This window comes from Molossus molossus, unplaced genomic scaffold, assembly GCF_014108415.1.
Source record: "Molossus molossus isolate mMolMol1 unplaced genomic scaffold, mMolMol1.p scaffold_m16_p_2, whole genome shotgun sequence".
In the NCBI taxonomy this organism is placed as follows: Eukaryota; Metazoa; Chordata; class Mammalia; order Chiroptera; family Molossidae; genus Molossus; species Molossus molossus.
The window spans coordinates 65,332,517-65,353,548 of record NW_023425355.1 but is presented as its reverse complement, the minus strand read 5'-3'; the positions used below and the strand labels follow the sequence as shown (position 1 = coordinate 65,353,548).

The 21,032-nt window shown below is 38.9% G+C and overlaps 1 protein-coding gene across 3 annotated transcripts in view; it reads right to left on the bottom strand.

Moving 5' to 3' along the window:
* STK26 (serine/threonine kinase 26) overlaps positions 1-15,611 on the bottom strand; it is a 97,286-nt gene extending 81,675 nt beyond the window's left edge. For all 3 annotated transcript variants that reach the window (XM_036271217.1, XM_036271218.1, XM_036271219.1), the window contains exons 1-2: positions 15,495-15,611; positions 15,243-15,394 (exon numbers count right to left, since the gene is read on the bottom strand). In XM_036271217.1, coding sequence (XP_036127110.1) covers positions 15,243-15,284 — 42 coding nt within the window. In that variant the 5' untranslated portion in view covers positions 15,285-15,394; positions 15,495-15,611. The remainder of the gene's footprint in view (positions 1-15,242; positions 15,395-15,494) is intronic.
* Positions 15,612-21,032: the final 5,421 nt, after the last annotated feature.

Sequence of the window (21,032 nt, the reverse complement as noted above, 5' to 3'; positions counted from 1 at the left end):
CCTGTGTGTGCCTCTTTGTCCTTTTCTCTTTTCTGTCTCCTACACTCCTTTAAGGATCTGTTGAAGGCTGCCCTGCATAAAAGCAATGTAGTGCAGAGCCAAAAATATGAGTGCCTAGCAGAAAGGTACTCCATAAATGAGAGTTCCATTCCTTACTCCAGTCTTCCTTGGCATGCTTCTATGGCAGTTTCTATCCTATCTGGAATTTATCACTACTGCTGTGTGATTTTAGATTTCTGTATGTACTGGTGTCTAGTTTCTCCAATTATAGTATAAACTTTTTGAGGTCAGGAAGTTTTATACTTTTTGCATCTCAAAGATAGGCATCAAGCACCTTGTCCTACACAAAGGAGGCCTTCCAAACTTTGCTGCAAGTGTTTTTCTAGCTTAAAGCACACCCAGTTGTTTCATGCAGACTAAGCGTGAAAAACATTAAACCTAGATCATCAGTACCCAACATGACAAAGTCAATAGGCTCAGAGTTAAATTCAAACAAAGGATTTGAACTAGAACTAGAGAAGCAAACAAGACCTTAATTAATATGTTTGTTAACTGTCTTTCCCATGGGGTCAGTATCACTTAAAAAGCATACATTTGAGAGTCATTTCTGGGAAGATGGCCTCGGGCAGGACCAGAAGGAGGGTGAGTATGTGAGAGACTGAGCGAGTGAGTGAGAGAGTGTGAGTAGACGTGAAGGTGGACGAACCAAACCCAGCAGTGCAGAGAAGCAAAGCAGAAAGTTCCTGTGCTGTGGACCTGAGCAGCTGGGTATCGTGGTAAGCGGCCCTTCAGGGTGCTTCTCCCTGTGCCTTGGGGAGGTCCCAACATCTTGGAAGATCCCAGGTTTTTGCTTGGAGGAGGCAGTGGGAATAGCTAGGGCCCAGCAACCTGAGCCCACCAGCACACCAGGCACCATTGGACCAGTGGACACTCTGTGTCAACACAGACTGGTGCACAGTATTGGAGCTCCCAAGGTGCTGGTCACGGAAGCTGTGGACAGCCAGAAGCCCAGCACCATCCCCCACCGTAGCAGCCGGATCAGAGTCAAGATATACCCCAGGAAACAGAGGCTGGGGAGCAGACATCCATCCCTAGGAAACAGAAGCAAAGACCAGCAACTGAGACCCATCCTCAAAAACTACAGCAAAAGCTGAGCAGGAGTTGAGCCCCATGGGACAGCAGCACTCCCAAGCCACCAGCAGCAGGACCTAGGGCTCCACAGAGGCCTGTGTGGTCCAGTAACCCACAAGAGTAGTGGGAAGCCAGAACCTCAGAAAGACTGGTGCAATTCAGCTGCCCGCCCATGGGAACTGCAGGGGGTGGGGCCACCAGAGAGGCCTGTGCTACCCAGCAAGGACTGTGCCATCCAGTTACCAGCAGGACCTGTGGGGTGCTGAAGCACCAGAGAGGCCTGTGCGATTCAGCAGCCCATAAGATAGGCATAGAACCAGGTCCCCAAAGAGACATTGCTATACAGTTACCCATGGGCCCTGCAGGGTGTGGAGGTACCAAAAAGGCCTGTGCAACCCAGCTGCGTACAAGATAGGCTTAGAGGATGTGAAAATAGAGGTGAAGTGAATAGAAGCTACGCAAACGATCTCCCAGGACAAAACGGGAATTACAACTAAAATAAAGACAAATCCTGGGGAAAAAGCAACAGAAAAGCAGCAGGACAGGACCATATAATCAGGAACACTGATAGGATCTGTGGAGGCACGAGAGTGTGGCGGGCTGGGAGCCCAAGGACAGCAGCAGTCTTAGCTGTGAGCAGTGTCCTTGGGGAATAAAGACCAAGCAAACTCCACAGTGCTGACCTGGGACAGAGTGTTAAAATAGCCACAGCCAGTCACCTGGGGGCTAATGCAGAGGCAGAGCAGACTGGGCTGGAACTCTGTGGGGACACCCAGGATTTGGAGGGCACTCAGATCTTTTGATGAGTTGGGGCCACAAAGGACAGTGGCCAGTGTGCTTCTTCCCCAAGCTGTGGGTAAAAGCAGCAGTCCCCGCCCTTGGAGATTCAGCCTTTCCCAGGTGAGTCAAAGAAATTCAAATTGAGGCTCATAAATAACCAGGATCTATCCCAGCCTCTGGAAATCCTCGTATGCAGAACACCAGGGCTACATTCCAAGGCCCTGAGTAACTGAGACTACTAGCGACCAGGAAAAAGCTAGAGGATAATTGAACCTTTCCTAGGTTTGCAAATCTACCAAGGAAAGTAAGACTTGATAGTGGTGTTTAACGTGAGCCGACACAGGTTAATCCAAACTGAGTAGAGGGAGCCACACATAGCAGAACACCAACACCCACAGGAAAAAGTTGGCAGGCTCCAAACCCCACTGAGATAGCCAAAATGGTGAAATGAAACAAATCCAAAATGAAAGAACAAGAACACTTTATTGAAGATGAGATCAATAAAATGCACCTAAGCAAATTATCAGAGGTAGAGTTCAGAGCCATGATCTTGAGGAAGCTCAACAGCATGAGTAAGGACATCAGTACTATTAGTAAAGATACAGAAACATTGAAAACCAACCAAGTGGAAATGAAGAATAACATAGCTGAAATTAAGAGCACATTGGAAGGATTAACCAGCAGAGTTAGAGGAAGCTGAGGACCGGATCAGTGAATTAAAAGACAGGGTAGAAAAAAAAAATCAACCAATCAGAAAACCAAAAAAACAAAACAACAACAACAACAAAAAAAAAACAATTAAAAAACAAGAAGAAAGCTTAAGAAAACTGTGGGACAACTGGAAATGTAATAATATTTGCATCATAGGAGTCCCCAAAGAGGAAGAAAATTGGCAAAGGTTAGAGAATATATTTGAAGAAATAGTGACAGAAAACTTTCCTAAATTGGTGAAGGAAGAAGACATTCAAGTTCAAGAAGCACAGAGAGCCCCAAGTAAGAAGAACACAAACTGCCCATACCAAGACACATAGTAATAGAAATGCCAAAAATTAAACACAAAGAGAGATTCCTAAAGGCAGCAAGAGAGAAGCAACAGGTTACCTACGAAGGAAATACCATAAGGCTCTCAGCTGACTTCTCAACAGAAACACTGTAGGCCAGAAGGGACTGGCATGAAGTAATCAAGGTCATGAAAAACAAGGATCTGAACACAAGACTATTCTATCCAGCAAGGCTATCATTCAAAATAGAAGGCAAATAAAGAGCTTCCTAGACAAAAATAAAGAAATAAATAAAAGGCTAAGGGAATACATTAACACCAAACCAGCACTGTAAGATATGTTAAAAGGACTGCTGTAATTAGTAGAAGAAATAGAAAGAAAAATAGAACCACATTAAACAAAATGGCAATGAATAAGTATATATCAATTATCTCCTTAAATGTGACTGGTTTGAATGCTCTGATAAAAAGGCACAGAGTAGCTGACGGGATGAGACAGCATGACTCACATAAATGCTGTTTACAAGAAACCCACCTCACAACAAAAGACTCATATAGGTTGAAAGTGAAGAAATGGAAAAAAAAATCTTTCAAGAAAATGGAAAGCAAAAAAACTGGGGTAGCAATACATATATCTGATAAAGTAGATTTCAAAATGAAGGCCATAACTGGAGACAAAGAAGGCCACTACATAATATTAAAGGATCTATCCAACAGAAAGATGTAACCTTGGTAAACATGTATGCACCCAATACAGGAGCACCAACATATATGTTTAAAAGCTTTTGGAGGACTTCAAAGGAGAAATCGAGAGCAACACAATCATAGCAGGGGACTTCAACACCCTGCTGACATCACTTGATGGTTCTTCTAGACAAAAAATTAACAAGGAAACACTGACTCTAACTGAAGCGCTAGATCAAATGGATTTCATATAAATCTACAGAGAATTACACCACAAAACTGCAGAATTCATATTCTTCTCAAGTGCACTTGGGACATTCTCAAAGATAGACCACATGTGAGGACACAAACTAAGTCTCTACAAGTTCAAGAAGATTGAAATCATATCAAGCATCTTCTCAGATCACAATGGCATGCAACCTGAAATCAACTGCAACAAGAACATGCAAATACATTTGAAAACATGGAGGCTAAATAGCATGTTCTTGAACAATGAATGGGTTACCATGGAGATCAAGGAAGAAAGTAAAACTTCCTGGAAACCAATGAAAATGAAAACACAACAACACAAAATTTATGGGATGCAGCGAAAACAGTTCTGAGAGGGAAGTTCATAGCACTACAGGCCTACCTCGAGAAGCAAGAATAATTTCTAATAGACTATCTAACCACACAACTTAAAGAACTAGAAAGCAAACAGAAAATAACCCCAGAGCAAGTAGAAAGATGGAAATAGTAAAGATGAGAGCAGAAATAAATGACATGGAGACCAATAAAACTATTCAAAGGATCAATGAAACAGAGCTGGTTCTTTGAAAAATAAACAAGATTGATGAACCCTTGGCTAGATTTACCAAAAAACAAAGAGAGAGAACCCAAATCCACCAAATCAGAAATGAAAAAGGAAAAATTATAACTGACACCACAGAAATACAAAGGATTGTGAACAGATATTATGAACAATTATATGGCAACAAATTCAACAATCTAAGCAAAATGGACAAATTTCTAGAAACACATAGTCTCCCAAAACTGAACTAGGAAGAGATAGAACACTTGAACAAACCAATAACAACAAAGGAAATTGAAGATGTAATCACGACTCTCCCAGTAAACAAAAGCTCAGGCCCTGAGAGCTTCACAGGGGAGTTTTATCGAACATTCAAAGAAGAACTAATAACCATTTTTCCCAAACTATTTCAAAAAAGTTAAGAAGAAGGAAGACTTCCAAACTCGTCTTATGAGGCCAGCATAATTCTAATTCCAAAACTAGAAAAAGACACTACAAAGAAAGAAAACTACAGACCAATATCCCTGATGAACATAGATGCCAAAATCTTGAACAAAATACTAGCAAATCGAATCCAGCAATACATCAAAAGAATTATTCACCATGACCAGGTGGGATTTACCCCAGTGATGCAAGGCTGGTACAATATTCACAAATCAGTAAATTTGATACACCACATAAACAAAATAAAAAATAAAAAACATATGATCATATCAATAGATGCTGAAAAAGCATTCGACAAAATCCAGCACCCATTTCTGATAAAAACGCTCAGCAATCTGGGAATAGAGGGAGCATATCTCAAAATAATAAAGGCCATATATGAAAGACCTACAGACAATATCAAACTCAATGGGCAAAAATGAAAAGCATTTCCCTTACGAACAGGAACAAAACAAGGATGCTCACTTTCACCACTCTTATTTAACATAGTACTGGAAGTCTTAGTCACATCAATCAGACAGGAAACTAAATAAATAAAAGGGATACAAATGGGAAAGTAGAAAGTGAAACTGTCATTATTCACAGATGACATGATACTATACGTAGAAAACCCCAAAGACTCCATCAAAAAATTACTAGACTTAATAAATGAATTTGGCAAAGTAGCAGAATACAAAATTAACGTCAAGAAATTGATGGCATTCTTATACAGCAATGATGAACTCACAGAAAGAGAAACTAAAAAAACAATCCCATTTACCATTGCGGAAAAAAAAATTAAGATACCTAGGAATAAACTTAACTGAAGAAATAAAGGACCTATTTGCAGCAAGCTACAGGTCATTGAAAAAAGAAATAAAGGAAGATATAAAAAAGTGCAAGCACATACCTTTTTCATGGATTGGAAGAATTAACATAATTAAAATGCCCATACGACCCAAAGCAATCTATAAATTCAATGCAATTCTGATCAAAATACCAATGACATACTTCATAGAACTAGAACAATTACTTCAAAAGTTCATATGGAACCAAAAAAGACCTCGAATAGCAACAGCAATCTTGCAAAAGGAGAACAACGTTTGAGGGATCACATTACTGGATTTCTGGTTATACTACAAAGCGACTGTAATCAGAACAGCTTGCTACTGGCACAAGAACAGGCATATAGACCAGTGGATCAGAAAAGAGAACCCAACATCACTAATCATCAGAGAGATGCAAATTAAAACAACAATGAGGTATCACCTCACACCTGTCAGAATGGCTGTTATCAACAAATCATCAAACAACAAGTGTTGGCGAGGGTGTAGAGAAAAGGGGACTCTAGTACACTGCTGGTGGGAATGCAGACTGATGCAACCACTATGGAAGACAACAAGGTGTTACTTCAAAAAATTAAAAATTGAACTTCCATTTAACCCAGTGATCCCACTTCTAGGAATATGACCCAAGGAGCCTGAAACTCCAATCAGAAAAAATATATGTACCCCCATGTTTGTAGCAGCACTATTTACAATAGCTAAGATCTGGAAACAGCCCAAATGTCCATCAGTAGATGAATGGATAAAAAAGCAGTAGTACATATACACAATGGAGTACTATGTAGCTGTAAGGAAGAAAAATCACTTATCCTTTGAGATGACATGGAGGGACCTGGAATGTGGTATTCTAAGCGAAACCAGCCAAACAGAGAAAAACAAGTATCATATGATCTCACTTATTTGTGGAATATAATGAATATAACAGTCTGAAGAATGGGGTAGTTCCTGAGATGTAGAAGTGGGGTACAGACTGACAATCACCAGAAGAGGGTTGTTAGAGGAGAGATAAACCATAGAACTTAACACATGTATGCATGAACAATGGACATGGACAACAAAGCTGGGGACAGGGTGGGGGAGGAGGGGGAAGGGGAAATCATTGGGGCAAAAAGGAAAAACATCTGTAACAAAAATAATTAAATTAATTTTTTTTTAAGAAAAGCATACATTTGAAATATGCCTCTTTCCATGGGGCTGCCAGACACAAGAGGTCAAAATTTTATATTCTAGCACCATACTTAGCACCATGTGTGCATGGTTTACTGATTGGTTTCTTTTGTGCTTCCACTTAAAAGTAAGGCAGGCAGAAGGTAATTGAGGCCAGTCTTAATCTGAGGCAGAAGTTTTGGGGAGAAATTATGATTATGGGTTCCACTGGCTCAGCTCCCCCTAAATTTGATACAAAAATACAACTTATGCTCCACCTGATTATCTACGTTGCCCACTCCCTCCCCATCACCCACTGCTGCATTTACACTATACTGCATCAACAATTTAAGTCCCTGTTTAATATAATATACTGTAAAGTGATATGTCCAAAGCCAATGATTTAATGGAAAGCTGGGGGATGGAGAAAAAAAAGTCACTAACTGAGCAACTCAAAAATTCATTTTCAAAAACTCTAGATGCATCTACATGTTCTTGAAGTATTTCTTTTACCTGCCAAAAATTCACTCCTAGTATTGTGTTACTAGGCACTATTGAAACCTGGTAGAGTAATTTACTAGCATGCTTAGAAATTTCCTAACACATCTAGGGTGGTATGGATTTCAAATCCAGGAAAACTGCATTAAGTTGATACTGGCAAGCTGTTCCTATAATTCAAAGCAACTGTTATTCCTCAGCAAGATACTTTATTGTTCTGTAATAAACAAATTGAAAAATCCAATGATGGTGGATTTAATTCCTACTTTTTTTTCAGCCTTTTGCATTTTAAACTATAAGGGTTTTACATATTTCCTTTCCCCACTTATTTTTAAACAGGTGAAAGAGGCTTAGGAAAAAAATCACTAAGAACACATACTCTCTGTACAGGGGTCACAAAGAAAGATTAAAATGTTTTTCTGTAAACATTGTTCATGAGAAAAAGACAAAAACACAATGCCTTGGATTTCCTCCACAGTTCATTTTTGAAATTACTTGACCAAAAGGGAGGAAAGTGGACACTTAAAATATATAATTAGAAGATTTTCAACTCTTTTGCCTAAACTGTCTACAACTTTGCTTAGTCTGGTGTGAAAGAAGTATGAACCAAAATTTTGTTTTAATTTTGCTAGAATATCCAGAGCTATGCCATACCGATTGGCTAATCTGACATTTTAGGACATGCATCATTCTAATCCATGATTGGAAGATAAATTAAGGAAATGAAAGGCCAGTGGGATGCTGTCAGGAAAATGCTGGAACAAGTCCAGAAAAGGCTGAGCAGGAGGGTAGCTCTATCTCCAGTGAGGCAAATGCTGGTGAGAAGTGGTGGGGCGAGACAGGAAGAAATAAAGGAAAAGACAGGCTCTACTTTGCATTAGGTTTCCTGGTTTCTTTGAATGCACAAGTCTGGTGATCTACCCCAATTATATGAGATTTTGGAAAGGGGCAACAAAGAGGTTGATGGATAGAGTTTGACAGCAAATTGCTGTTTTGATTTAAATCCATATTTGAAGGCATTTTTCTATTGGGTAACTCTTCCTATTTCATAGGATAGTTGAGAGGAATTAGTCAATATCTTTTAAAAATGTTTGATCCCTATAAGCATTAATTCAAAGATGTTATGTTATCCCTACCATATAACACCTTAGTCTAAAACGGCAGGCAACCAAATGAAAGATGTACTTAAGATGGAGTCAAAATGTTAATTGTGTATATTTTATTGATTGTTGTTCTTTTAAAAATAAGTTACCTCATAGCATTCCTGTAGGGATGTTGTTTTATATGTCCCTGGGGCAGAAATTCTTTGGGACTTTGTGATGAAAAATATAAAGGAAGTTGTTACATCACACCTAATTCTGGTGTTAATTTTTGTTCTCCTAACTCCATTTTCTAGCAACAAGTAAAACCACCACTCTTTCAAAAGACATAACTCAGTCAAACTATCATTAAGCTGCCCCAAATTTTACTTTTGATTTCGCTTTATAAGGTACTATTCCCTATAAAATATGAACATCCATTGGAGAGGTCATACACTAAGCCATTAATCAAAAACACCTTACTATTAATGAAATTTATCAGACTCTTCTAATGTGACAGCTGGGACAGAAAAGTAATTTCCTTTATATTTCTTTGTTTGTTTTGGACAATGGGAACAGAGAGAAGGGACAAGAGGTTATTTTTCTCCCAAAGACACAAATTTGTCTGAATCATCCCTAGTTACTAAAAAAAGTAATGAGGCTCCTTATTTTCTCAAAGGCCTTGGAAGGTAAAGGAATGAGAACTTCAGTGTGTGAACAGCTGATTAGTTACAAGTATATTTTCTTAGACATAATACATTAAAATCAGTTTAGTAAGTACAAAAAAACTACATTGTATAAACTAGCCTTTATGACCTACAAGAATTTAAGCATCACAAAATAGGTATATTTAAAGAAACAGAATGGAAAAAAGTTAGAAAAGTCTAATTTATACTGCACTCAGCCAACACATTTACATATAATTCATACCCAATAGTATAAAGAAAGGTAAAATATTTGGTCCTTGCCTTCAAGAAATTTATAACCTAGTTTGGAAGACAAGTACAACATACATAATTAGAGAAAAATCTAAGGCAGCATATAAATCAAGGACCGGGTAGTCGGTTGCTGTCAATAGATACGATAGGTGCTTGGAAATGGGAGAGATTTCTGTAGTCTGGAATATTCAGAGAAAGTTCATGGAGAAAGTAAGCTGGAGACCTTAAAAATTAGGTAGGATTTGATCAGTCGGTAATTAATGAACTGTAACTGGAATGGTAGAACAAAAGGAATTTCTTGCTGAAAAGTAGTGATAACTAAGTTAGATCTGGAGAGAGGAGCCAGATAACAGAAAAGTCTAGAAAGCTGAGCAGAGGATTCTGGGTCTGGTGTTGGTAGAGGTATGTGTGTGTAGAGGGGGACTAGATTTCAATACAAAAATGTGGGTTATCACACAGAAGATGAAATAATGACAATGTTTTCATGTGATTAGCCTAGCATTGTTTTGCAGTATAAACTGTCCATATGCATCATAACAACTTTCATAAAGGAGCTCACAACATATTCCACAGACGACAGTTAATTCATCTTAATAACATCTCATCAAGGCAAAGAAAATGCAGCTTTTGTAATTCCTCATTTAGTAGATTATTTGCTCAGGGCCACTAAATACATGAAAGGCAAAATAAAAAACACAGTATCACAATGTTCAATGTTTCTTAAGTACCTTCTAAATTATATTTTCTCATCTTCTATGACTCAAGCAAGGGAGGTACATGATGGACCTTTGTTGTCAAGTGCCATTTCTAGACCCTCATTAGTGTTCAAGGCACATGTCTCACCATACCCAATTACTGTTTACTCTTCCTATAACCTCTAACCCCCTAACACTATACCTTCCACTGTCCTTCAACTTTCCCAGCTAACAGATGTCTTGGATTATTCTGTTCCAGCTGGTCTTCTGCCATTATCATTAGCATATTCAACTTCTCTGTATCAACCACTCACCAACAAAAACAATGGTTTGGGTTTATCAATGCAAGGCAACACTTTCCACTTTCACCTCAAACTACAAAGAAATTATTCTCTTCAGAAGGTGCAAGGGAGGCAAGAACTTCACATACTAGATTCTGTCACCAAACTGAACTCCTTTTCTCCAATTTAGGTTTCATATGAAAGTTAAAAAGTTAACTCCCTCTGAATCCTGAAACATTTTCTCTTCCTCCCGTGTATCTTAAAGTCACTGGTCCTTTCTTTAAAGCTGATCTTTTACCTATGCTTTCTGTCTCATGAGGGGCCTCGCTTACACGTATTATCTCTGGCATTATGACCCTCTCCATCCTTGGTAGCTTACATCCTTCAGTTTCAAGTAAAAAGACTAGCATATAGTAAATGTGTGATGAATGATTAAAGCATCATATCTACACTTTCAAGTATTTGCTGAACATTTTTAACAAACAGCTTAATTGAGGCATATTGATATACCAAAAAAAAGTACATGTTTAATGTATAAAATTTGATGAGTTTGGACATAGGAATACACCTGTGAAATCATCACCACAATCAAGATAATAGACATAGTGATCTACATTTTTACTTTGTCATCCCACTGTTACCTCAAACCTCACAGAAATTTAAAAAAAAAACAATAAACCTGTTTTTCCTCACTCAAATATTTACTCTTTAATGATGTAAGACACGTTTTTTTCCTTTGAAATTTTCAGTTATAAATCAGATTTAAGATATTTCCCCTTAACAGAAATCATTAACTTCCAACTAGATCTGCTCCCTGACTTTCCAATTATTTAAGATGTACCACAATTCTCTTAGTTCCCCAAATTCAACACCACAAAAGCTTAGATTCCTCCTTCTATAACTGGCTAATTATTAAGTCTGGTAATTATATATTTTTTCTTCACAGTATTAGGCATATGGAAAGCAGTTAATGCAAGGTCCATTGCATCTGGACAGATATGATTGTCCTACTGAGAGAGCCTCAGTAGATCAAACTGCCTCAAGTTTTTTAATTCTCCAGATTATCCATTCATCCAATCTTGAGATTTCTCTTCCTACAGTATATAACATTGTTCACTGAGTCTCCCTTACTCAGAAATGTTTAATGGCTAGTCCAAAGGCCAAAATCCTTTCTTAGCATTCAAGAACCATTATAATCTGGATCTAATAACATTCTCCAATCTTACCTTCTATTATTTCTCTAGAGGAATTCTTCATCATAGTTCAAGTGATTTTATCCCACACTCAAAGACTGTGTACACACACACACACCTGACAGGTGTGCTCTTCCCTGTCTACACGTCTTTGCTCCAAGTATTTCCCTGTTTGGAAATGCTTTCTCCAATATAGATCCTAACAATACTTTGGGGTCTGTAAACCTTCAACTCTTCCACTCAGAAATTTCTATTATAGAATAAGTACAGATTTTGCATTAGTTGATATTTCGTGTGTTAGATTTACCTCCCTGAGCACATTTTAAGGTTTTTAATGGTGGAGATCACGTAGTATACTTCTGTATCCTTCCCAGAACTCAGTAACTAAGTTCACTTATGCAAGCCAATGTTTTCTACCTCTTAGATAGAAGTCTACAATAAAGTATTCATTAATCCTTAAATTTCATTTACAAGTCAAATCTCAAACCATTTAAAAAATAGTACCAATTTGATCATATTTAAAGATACATGAAAGCTAATTTTTAATTTCTTTAGCAAGAACCTAAAAATTTATTTTACAAGAGGCATAAAATAAAGCACAATATAATAACACTTAGTACTCCAATTCAAGATTAAACTTTATTCTCCTACCTATTAACAAGTTTAGAATACTTGTCTTTAGAAATACTAATGCAGGATCTAAGAGGAAATGTCTTAAACTTAAGTATAATTTATAATGAAAACTTCAAATAATAAAACATGCTTTAAATCATTAAAAAGTAAATTTTCAGTGGAAAGAAACAGGTTAATTGGTTCAGTTTTTTAAAGTTGTGCTATAAAAAAAAAGTTGTGCTTTAAATATTTTTTAAGAGTTTAGCTCCTGGTATGAAAAATTCCTTTAGTTATATAACAAAGAAGTAAGCACAAATTAAGTACAAAAAAAATTCACATCCTTGACATTTGGTGTAATATGGCAAAGGAATTCATTATCACAATATTAAGAAACATCAACAATGAGTGTGAATAACTAATTTATAAGGAAGAGTTTAAACTGGACCAAATCCTGGGTTTTCTTTCATCACTCCAAGTTTCTTTTCTATTTTAAACTAGTGGCAACAGAAATTTCTTTGTTTGAAAGTCAGGAATGCTGGAAGTCTTTAAGTGATAGAACAGGTAGCTCAGCTTCTACTTCAAGCCTCTCCTGGGGTGGCTGGGGTGGGGGTGGGGGTATAATAACACTGTGGATAAAGTAATTTTGTTTTTGTTTCTGGAAAAGTAATTTTTTCCATCAATCTTCATAATTCTCTAAAATAAACTGTTAAAAAGTTATAGGCCAGGCGACCACTTTACCCTGATTTGTGGAAATACTTACTATACATTAATTTCAAGAACACATGGCTAATTCAAGTTTTCTTATTAGTCTAGAGGTCTAAAAGTTACTCCTAACTCTAACAAAATTCTAAGGGGATTTCACAAACTCTTGATATATTTCTGTATCTCATTTGCAATATTTTTGAACAAAAGAATAGTAAACAAAATCTAGGTTCAAGAGTCACATTGCATGCTGTCAAATTTATTTTTAGGATACTGTACAATTTTAACCTTGGAAAACATTTGTGTTGCACCTAATGCTTAAGAACCGCATCTACAAAGAAAATGAAAATAAGAAGTTAAGAATTTACCATTTTCATTAAGATGGAGGTGACAAAAAAGTATTTCTCTCTTCTTTGCTAATATTGAAATGATTGCCCTCTCCAAATTAGGTTGAACAAAGTAATCACAACTTTGGGAAAGCATAAAGTGAAAAGTAGAATTTGTCATTTAAAATACGTAATTCACATTCTAAACCATTTTAATTAACATTTAGAAATGTTAGGGAACTCAGATAATTAAACTTCTGGGAGCAGTGAGAAATAATGAACAACAAGCAGTTCCTAAACCATATAAATCAAATGACAAACCAAATAAGGGCCAGAAACCATATAAATCAAATAAAGTCAAAACAAATGAAATAAACCCCAGAAACTATTTTCTCCTCAGTACACAGAGTTTTCCAGCACACAGAGTTTTCCACAATCACATACTTGATGAAGGGGAGTCAACTCACTCTGCTGACAAATGCAAGCAGGCTCTCACACACACACAATGGAGAGAAAAGCTTGGAAACACTGGAAGACAAACTTTACCTCTGTAATAATCTACTCTGTGGAAAGAAGGGAACAGTGAGAAAATTTTCATACTTCTTCCACATCAGATAGAGCAAAACTGTAGTTAGTGTTGCAAACTACTAATTCCTTTAATACAATCAAAGGCAAAACTGAATAAATGGGGTTTGGGGCAGGGCAGATGGGGGAAAGAGGGAGGGAAGAGGGGGTGGCCTGAAAAGAAAAAAGCTTGGGGCATTTTGTAAAGCTTTAATGGATTAACCTTTTTAGAAGCCCTAATATTTCTCATTTCCCCTTTACTTCCTCTCTTTTTTAAATACACACAGACTCAACTCAGACTTGCCCTATATTCAGCTAAAAGGCCTGGTGCTTAGGACACACTGTTGCCCTTAGGTTAGATAAATATGCCTAACACTAATGGTCCTTTTGGGTGGAAGTATCTTAAAAATTACTTTTTTGTGACCATGTATAAAATGTAACTAATTACTTATAAAAAAAGATGAATTATATGTATGAATTAGTAGTAAATCGAGGCCCCAATCCACAGTTCTTTGATTGTTATTAGAAATTTATGCTATTTACTAGTCTAAACATTTTTTCTGAACTTGAAAAAAGTTTGCTTCCACATTTTTAGAAGATAATGAGAGATTGAGGCTTTAGTGTTTCTAATCTCTGAGTTATTCATAAGTAGGTTGAGCTATGGAACAAAGGAAAAAAATTAAATATGAATGCTTAAAAGTTAGTAGATTTGGATAACATTTAGTAGATAGCTTGAAATGCACCTATTTAAACCCTAACAGCATAAAAAGTATGGAAAGTATGGACATGGCTATTTCTTCTTTAATAAAATGAAAATATAATGAGGTGGGAAGAGGCTGGGTAGATCTCCAGTGAGAAGTTATGTCTGATGCAACAGTCCCTTGTCCAGTACAAAAAGTTTCCTTTAACTACATGTGGAAAAGGCAAGGGAGGGGGCTATAGAGTCATCTTCTAGGTGACTCAGATATGGGACCCTGCATTTCTCATGCAGCACTATGGGTTGGGCCAGGTGGGGGAGCGAGATACAACTTCACCCTTAAGCAGCAATAAAAAGGGAAACGAAGTCACCTTGCTCTTCACTCGATGCACACAGGAAGAGCCTAATTCAATGTCACCGCCAACGACAGCCCTTGGTCTTGCTCTACCCCAACTTTGTGTGTGTGTGTGTGTGTGTGTGTGTGTGTGTGTGTTTGGGGGGGCACAACTTGCATTTTACCCCATAAATTCGGAGACAACTCCATCTCTCCCAAGTTATGTCCAGTGCCCAAAGATACCACGCTCAGTAGGTGCAGGTGTCTTGCTCTGGCCCATTTTTATAACCATCCCCCCAATCCCGACCTCGATGTGCCTTCCCCACCTTCCCAGTGCAGTGCACCACCGAGCCTGAACACCAGGAAACACATACAGTCCAATTCCCAGGTCACCTGGCCAGAGCGCCTGGCCCTTACTTCAGGATAGCCCTGGGGCCACCTCTCAACAGCGGTGCCCAAAGCAGAGCGTGCTCTGGCCTCCCGGGCAGTCACATGGGCCACAGGGCTGGCCTAGGCTTCCTCACCTGCATCCCGGGAACTTGGACAGCCACCGGTGAGTGGGCCATGAAAACGACTGCTGCTCCACAATGTTTCTGTGGTGGTGGCGCCTTGGGCTGGGACTGGCTCCTCCTCCGGGGTATGGCTCGGCGGCCCTCCCAGACTTTTTGACCCGGTCCTGGAAAAACACACAAAAGTGGGGTTACCGGGCTAGTGGCGCGTAGCCAGGGGCCGGGAAGTGGGCATTTCGCTGCGGGACTCCCTGGGACTCAGTCTACCTTTAGGGCGCCCCCGGCCTCTGTTGCCGCCGCCTCTGCTGCTGCTCCTACTCCCTAATGCAGGGCGCTGTGTGTGGCGGTGGCTGGGACCTGGGCTCCAGTGATGCCGCTTCTGAGCCTCGCTGCTTTAGGAAGAGGAGGTGGAGGCGCCCCAGCAACCCGCTCGGCTGGCGGGGGAGGCGGTTGGGGGCGGTTCCGCCCTTGGCCCTGCCCCCGCCCCACAGCCAGGCGGTGTCAGGGGAGCTAAGTGAAGGAGTTTGCCTGGGTTTGCTGGATCCTGAGAAGACTGGGACTCTCCAGGCACGCGGAGAGGAGAGCTCAGGAACTGGGGCACCTGGAACACAGCTCGACCTGTAGGGAAAATGAAAGAATTTGGGTAACTCTTCCAGTATGAGGACGTCCCAGATGCGGCCACGTTGCAGGCAGGCGTACAAGGCTGGGGCATACGCAGTCTCAGGAAACCTCTTGAGTTGAAACTTGGGGAGTGTTGGAAATCCTTCTTGGCACCCTGATCTGATCAAGGATAGAGTCACAGAGAGCCATCAAGTTAGTGGATCCCTGCCTATTCCTGCAGTCTGATATCCTCAGCTTGGGGCCCTCCGCGCCTTAGGGCTGATCTATTGCCACTCTCCTGCTTTCTGGATTCCCTGCCCCCAGACATGTTTCAGGTGACTTAAATCTGAGGCTACCCCTACCTCTTGTGCTATAATTTGGTGAGGGACTGCCAGACTGGGGCTTCTCTTCATTACAAGTTCTGCAAATATAGGAGAGGTAAGTTGACAAACAGATGATTCATCCGCAGAAAATTTAATGAGAATAATAGGGGTATAGGAAATGAGATGGGATCAGTAGCAGTACATATTATTGAAGTGAGCATACACAGCAGTGGTTTTGGCAACTCCCAGCCTCCACTCCATGTTAGGTTCCACTCCAGGAGGGAGTAAAGCTCCTTTGAGAGTGTCCTAATAATAACAGTTACAAAGATAATAGTAATTACAGGTATCTCATTATGAAGGGATGTCTGGGAATCTACAAGGGGTTATTTACATTTAAAAAATGTAATATTCAAGTAATGGTTTAAAATGAGGATGAAATCCCCTACCTTGCAGGTTGTCATAGGACTGTACACAACATAATGCTGGGTCTCTAGTAGACACTCAGTTAATATTTATTTATTTCCTTTTGAATCTTTCTCAAAAGATAGCCTATTATTGTTATAAAAATCATTATTATTGATGGATGCCATTGTCTTTGTACCGGAGACTGCTAAATACTATATATGTGTTATGCTACTGAAACTTTACAATGGCCCTCTGAGATCATATTGCACCCCCCCCCCCATTTTATGGATAATAAAAGGCTCACAGAGGTTAAATAATTGGATGCAAAATTTCACACAATTAAGAAGTGGTAAAACTGGGTTTTAACCCAGGTACCTCTAACTTTTAAGATCTGTTAGCAATTTTCAAACATACAAAACAGTGCTGTTGTTTTTTATTTTTTATTTTTTATCTTTATTGTTGAAAGCATTACAGATTCCCCCCTTTTTTTCTCCCATAGACCCCCTCCTCCGCACTCCCACTCCCCTCCTGCCTTCCCACACTCTTGTCTGTGTCCACTGGTTATGCATATATGTTCTTTGGTTTATTTCCCCTCCCCCCCCCCAGCCCCCTTCCCTCTGAGGTTTGTTAGTCTGTTCCGTACTTCCATGTCTCTGGATCTATTTTGATCATCAGCTTATTTTTAATTATAGTTACCATGCTGTAAATTAGATCTCTAGAACTTATTCATCTTATAACTGGAAGTTTGTACCCTTTGACCACCTTCACCCATTTCCCTCATCTCTTGTCCCTGGCAACCACCAGTCTATTCTTTGTTTTTGTAAGTTTGGTACTTTTTAGATTCCACATATAAGTGAGGTCATACAGTATTAGCATTTCTTCTTCTTTTTTTTTTAGCATCTCTTGGTCTGACTTATTTTACTTAGCATAATGTCTTCAAGATCCATCCATATTGTTGCAAGTGGCAGGATTTCCATCCTTTTTATGGCTGAATAATATTCCATTTCATGTATATACACCATATTTTCTTATCCATTCAGATGATAAAGGATATCATCTTCCTTACTCTTAGTTCCCAAGTCCAGGCTGTCACTACTTCTACCATGATGATAGGCCTTAATCGAGTCTCTATTTCCCACTAGCCCAGCTCACACTTAACAATGCCAGCCCAACAAGAAACCTGCTGTGCCATCTAAACTTTAATGTGCATAGAAATTCCCTGGGATTCTCTTTAAAGTGCAGATTTTGATTTAGCAACTCTGGAGTGGGCCCAAGATTCTGTGTTGCTAACAATTTCACACGTGCTGCCAATACTGCTGCTCCTTAGACCACACTTTGAGTATAAAGGGTCTGAATCAAGTTCCATCATGTAAGGTTCATCTTAAATCTCATTTCCATTGAGCCTTCCTTTTTGCTCCAAGTCCTTCTTCAAACTTATCCTATTACATGTCAGTGGAAGCAGCACTCACATTGTAGTTTTATTCTTATCTTATGCATTTCATTTGTTTAGTCTGCCCAACAAGGTTATTAGATCCTTGAGTCCAGAGATCCATCTTCTCTTACACAAGAATTATTCAGGTAGGATGCCAGCTCTCAGTGGGCAAGGTTTGTGTCTTTTTTGTTTATCACTGTATCCTTAGCACCTAGGACAGGGTGCCACTGATAGTGGGTAAAGGCCAGGGATGCTGCTAACCATCCTCCAATGCACAGGACAGCCCTCACAACAAAGGATTACCCATCCCAAAATGTCAGTGGTGACAAGGTTTGAAATTTCGTGCTCCACATTATTTGCATTAGGGATTACTAACCACGAAATAGACTTAGGGATCACTGTTTCCTGAGGATTTCATTTCATGTGGTGGCTGTCCCCCTTCCTAAGAAAATCCCACAAGATATTGGGCCACATCAAGGGGGTACTTGATACAAAGCAGCATTTTTATATTACTTTTGTACTGAATTATAGATCATCTGTCCCCAAGACTAAATACTACATAATGAAAAATAATATTGAACAGAAAATAACGAAGAAAATGTAATCGTTTGTTTAAAAAATGTTTAATCGTGGAACATGTTCTAATGTACCAGGCATTAGCTAGGAACGTTCAAATGTGATACTTCACATTTTGACTTCTTATTCTACTTTACAAATTTTAAAGGTGAATTTTCACATTTTGGACTTTATATTTTGAGCTTAATAACTACATTGAATGTATAAATTATATAAATGTATGAAGTTTAAGGGCAAATTGATAGTTATCTGAATTTCTTTCAATTACTTGTCTATTTAAAACTGAAGGAACATATCTAGGTAATTCTAGAAGCTCATTATTCAGTGGAAGGAATATTTTGATTAAAGTTACTGGATTCTGTACTAACATTTGGAAAGACAACATTCAAGATTTCTTTTATCTTTTGTTTTCTATAAAGGCATATGTGATACTCAAGTCTCCTCTTTACTCTCTGTGGGTATCAAATTGGAAACCATGATATAATAGTTCTTGCAGATGTTGTATCCTTGCTGTTGTTTCAGCAAAGCATCCCCAGGGAAAACCTATTGCATTGATTCTTGGTGAAGGAGTATTAAACGTATGTAATTGCTTCTCCTAAGTAAAATTGCACCTTTTGGGGCTTTCACAGTATTCAATCATAGTATCATTTTATAACAAAAACTAGTATCTAAGTGTCAGCACAGCTGAATTTTCTTGCTAGCTTTACTTCCTGATGCAACTGAGGGTAATAGAGCAACAGAGGAGGTGGGGCGGGGGGGAAGCAGATGCTGCTTAGGTGGTTTCCTGCTTATAACATTTCTTTACATATATGCTTACTCCCTTTGAAATATTTGCATTTAGTGACCAAAAGAATTGAGCTCCTAAATTCTTGCCTTTACCAATTGGTTATAAAACTGAGAGAGGAAAATATGGTTCAATTTTATTCAGATGTAGAGGTAAGAGTCAAAAGATGGAATATTAAGAGAATCTTCCTGGTTTCAGTTTTTCTGCCTGCCTAAACTCTCACTGTTGATCTTTAAATGTCTTAGGCCCAAGGTGAAAGCCCTCAGAAGAAGCCTGCATGTACTCACAGTTGTTTCAGTGGTGACAAAACCACTGTTAACTGCACCAGTCATCTTATAATGATAGTTTTGTGTTGTCATAGAGGGACACGAAGAGACTGGGGAGTTTCTTAGGACAGATTCTTTGGGTGACTGGGCTCTTTGTAATGAAGTCAGGTAACTTTGTGCTCTTCAGTATGCAGTTTTTAGTCACAGGAGAACCTTTCATGTGTTACCATGAAATGATGCTAAACAAACAATTTTGGGTGATATTTTCCTCTCTAAATTAACTTTCTTAAATGTCTTGAATTGACCAGTTGTTCTTTAATTTGTAGGCTTCTCAAGAAAACAGTCTAGTCAAAGGTGGCAGTTAAAAGTAGGAAAAAATACTGGCAGTTGAGACCAAATAGGAAGTGACTACACCATAAGCTCACACTGAGGAAAAGGAAGTTGTTGCCAGGACCTCTAAGAAAGGCAGTTGTGTAAAATTACCATGCTTCAACTTGCTTGCTGAGGTTTTGTCCCTCGGCAATAAAAGCTCTCATAGTATTATTACTGCTATACTCAAAAGAACGTGACCAGAGCAGGGTAATAACAACCACCTCTTTACAGGACTGTTATCAGGGACTATCAGAAGCTTCTGGGGCAGAAACTCAACATTGTAAACAAGCACGTCTCCCACCGTACTCATTTTTTCCTTTGCCAAATAGATATATTAAGATTAGTTAAAATTTAATATGTTATACCATGAACTCCGCCCCCCACATCTGTCCACAGGATCCAACTGTAAACTATAACAAGGGATTTTTGCTGAGAAATAGATGATAGCATGTCTTTTCATATTTTCACTTGGACCCCAGAGCCAGCCTAGGCCACACCACATTTCCCTTTTTCCTTCTTTTTCTCCTCCCTTCTTTTCTTTCTCACATATTTCTTGAGCACAGTGGCAGGAACTGTGCTAAGGGCTAGAAATACAAAGAAACACAGGAGTTTGCTTTCTCATGGGAGAATACCACAAAAAATAGGGAGCATTAAAAATGATACATGATTATGGTAGCAGTATATGAAAAAATGCTACAGCAACAGTCTCAACAGAGATGTTCATTTAACCTGTATAGATCCTGGAAGGCTTCACAAAGGAGGTGATGTTTGAGCTAAAGCCTTATAGGAGGTAGCCAAGTAGAGAATTGGGGAGAGGGAGAGGAGAAGAGAGAGCATCCAGACAGAAGGAACATCATGAACAAATGCCTAAACCAGGCATATGTATTGCTCATCACCTGATGACCTGATTAAACTACAGAGACTATGCTCTATTTGTACAGATTATGATTTTGCAGATCTGAGATAGATAAAGAGCATTATTATTTTATTAAAATAAAACTTCCAGGTGATTATAATGTGTCCTCTTGGTTATGTACCACTAGCTTA